This window comes from Pygoscelis adeliae, unplaced genomic scaffold (genome assembly GCF_000699105.1).
Source record: "Pygoscelis adeliae isolate BGI_AS28 unplaced genomic scaffold, ASM69910v1 Scaffold377, whole genome shotgun sequence".
In the NCBI taxonomy this organism is placed as follows: Eukaryota; Metazoa; Chordata; class Aves; order Sphenisciformes; family Spheniscidae; genus Pygoscelis; species Pygoscelis adeliae.
The window spans coordinates 657,602-660,090 of record NW_008825210.1 but is presented as its reverse complement, the minus strand read 5'-3'; the positions used below and the strand labels follow the sequence as shown (position 1 = coordinate 660,090).

Below are 2,489 nucleotides of genomic sequence, written 5' to 3'. Positions count from 1 at the left end.
TAAATAGGGCTGCCCGGAGAGATTCTGCAAAGAGGAGTAATTACTTGGGCCAAAACAGAGGGTTTCTGTGGTAGGAGGAAGACTTAGAAGTGGGAGCGTATCAGAACATGTGCGGGGAACAGATGACATCTGCTGACAAAACGCTTAGCCTGCGGAGTAGGGCCAATATAGGGCTTTACCTGGCCAGGACTATCAAAATCTGACTGAGAATATGGCAGAGGAAAGGGAAATATCCTCAGAAAATTAAAAGGAAGCATATGAATACCAGTCTGAAGGGAATGATTTGTAAAAAATTATACTGAAATAAAGGCATTGTAGCAGATTATAGTTTGTTAGCAGACTTTCAACCATTTAAACGCGTACCTGAATAATGCGATCCCCTTCTCGGAGTCGACCGTCTTTTGCAGCAATACTGTTGGGATCAATCTACAAAGTAAGAGAACTGTGAGTGCTTTGGAGGTTTGAGACCTCAGTATTTACTTCCTGTTGTAAACCCAGTATTGGTAATATGATTGATACTGTAAGCCAGTGCGTCTGTCATTGCTGCTCTATCTGTGGTTGTTAAATCTCGCTTAGTGATTACAGGACTTTTCCTTGCTTATGTCAGACAAAGAGAAATGCAAATTAAAATGATCAAGTCAACACCAAAACATTTCTTCCCGAGATGTGTCTTCAGAGAATGTAGGCTTCTCATGTTTGCATGATATCAAGTTACCTCATAATTTAACATCTTGCTTTACAACTCAGTTCTCTGAGTAGAACCAGTTTTTGCATACAGAACGGGAAGGATTATGTCCAAAGTGATGCATTTTAATGGAAGATTTTAGGTTTAGTTATGAGCTTCTTTCCCCAAACTGCTGCTCCTAATTTGAAGTTGATCTGCATGATAAAAAGACTGTGTATAAAATGCTACTTATGTCATGAAAGGAGGCAAAGAGAGACAAACGGGCCCCAAATCTTTGCAAACAAAAATGTGTGGGGGTGGGGTTTTTTTATTTACATTGTTTCTGGAATAATTGAGAACAAAAATTAAAGGGGGAATATATTAAAAATACTTTGAAAATCTGAAATTGAATGCTGAGACAGTGTTAGGGGAAAAATGAACGTTAAATGTTAATATAACAAAGTTTGACTTCAATGGATGCAGGATTTCACTCAGTTTGGAGAAAAGGAAAAATAATTAGATTTCTTCCAATTATTGCATTCTGGTTTCCAACATGGTATGAACAGAAGACAAATGTCTTAAATGCCCAACGCTGCAGTTTAAAAGACAAATTGTACCGTATCAGCTCAATCTTACCTCACTCACATAAATACCCATGTCATCTTCATCATCCGTTCTGTAACATACAGTAAGACCAAGCTTGTCCTGGCTGTTCACTCTATGTAAATCTACTTCCTGAGGTTAAAAAAAAAAAGAAAAATGAAAAGAAAATACATTGTCAGTGAGACACTGGTGACTGATAGAAGCAATTTTTCAAATACAATGAAAATATTTTGCTTAAGTGATATAGTGGATCTCTTTTCATTTCACTTGTAGACGAGGTTAACTTACTGAGCAAAACGTGATTATACGCAGACAATCAATACCTGGGGCATTTTTGACCCTTCAATCAATATGAAGTAATTTTGAAAACAGACCTTTTATTGATCTTAAAGAAGAAAAATTGCTTATATTTCATCTAGTGGTAAGACTTCAAATGCTAAAATACTTATGAAGTATGATTTCAATATTTGCCACAGCTGATATATATTTCCTTATAAGCAGGGAAATTGTCTGGCTTTTCAGAGAAAAATATAATACTCTATTACCTTAATTTGTGTAATTTTCATGAAATGATGTAATAAATTTCTCGAAAGCGTGACTGAAGATCAATATATTGTCAGCAAAGCATTCGGTATTGGTAATAGAAATATAATAAGCACTTCAATATCTTGTAAGGGTTTGGTTTCAGCAGGTCATGGTTTATCATTCTAGTGCTCTTTGGTGGTCTTGTTAGTCTTGGAGACATTTAAGCCATCTTAAAAATGTATGTTCTTCCTCTATGCTTTTCTGCCACGAGGATTTCATGTGGGTTATTTTTTTTCCTATGTTTGTTGCTGCTCTGTGACACTGGTTGGTATAAAGGGTTGTAAAATCCACGGAGGTACCCACAAGCTGTGGGATGCTCCTGGCTGCTGCGCAGTCAGTGTGACCATCTATGTAGCATCTTTCAGCTCTGCCACCTCGCTTCTGAGGGACGTCCCGGGAGCCTAAGGACCCTGGGGAGCCTAACGCGCTTAACCAGCTTATTGCGACTGCTGTGTTGGTCCTGAGGATGCTGCCATAGGGAGGAAGGACCTTTCTTCATAGGTCAGAGGTGTAATAGCAACTGTAGTTGTGTTTTTTCCTTCCCTTAGAAGAGTGCTTGGAGGTGAGCGAGCCTTTGAAAGGTCCCACTCTTCTGCAGCTAACGCCAGGCAGGATCGAGGAGGCGGCTGCGGGGCTC

General features: G+C 38.9%; 1 protein-coding gene across 1 annotated transcript in view; it reads right to left on the bottom strand.

Moving 5' to 3' along the window:
* The window catches only part of PDZRN3 (PDZ domain containing ring finger 3), a 35,955-nt gene that overhangs the window by 6,754 nt on the left and 26,712 nt on the right, over positions 1-2,489 (bottom strand). Inside the window, 2 exon segments of the mRNA XM_009329008.1 lie at positions 364-426; positions 1,301-1,399. Of these exon segments, the coding sequence (XP_009327283.1) occupies positions 364-426; positions 1,301-1,399 (162 nt within the window).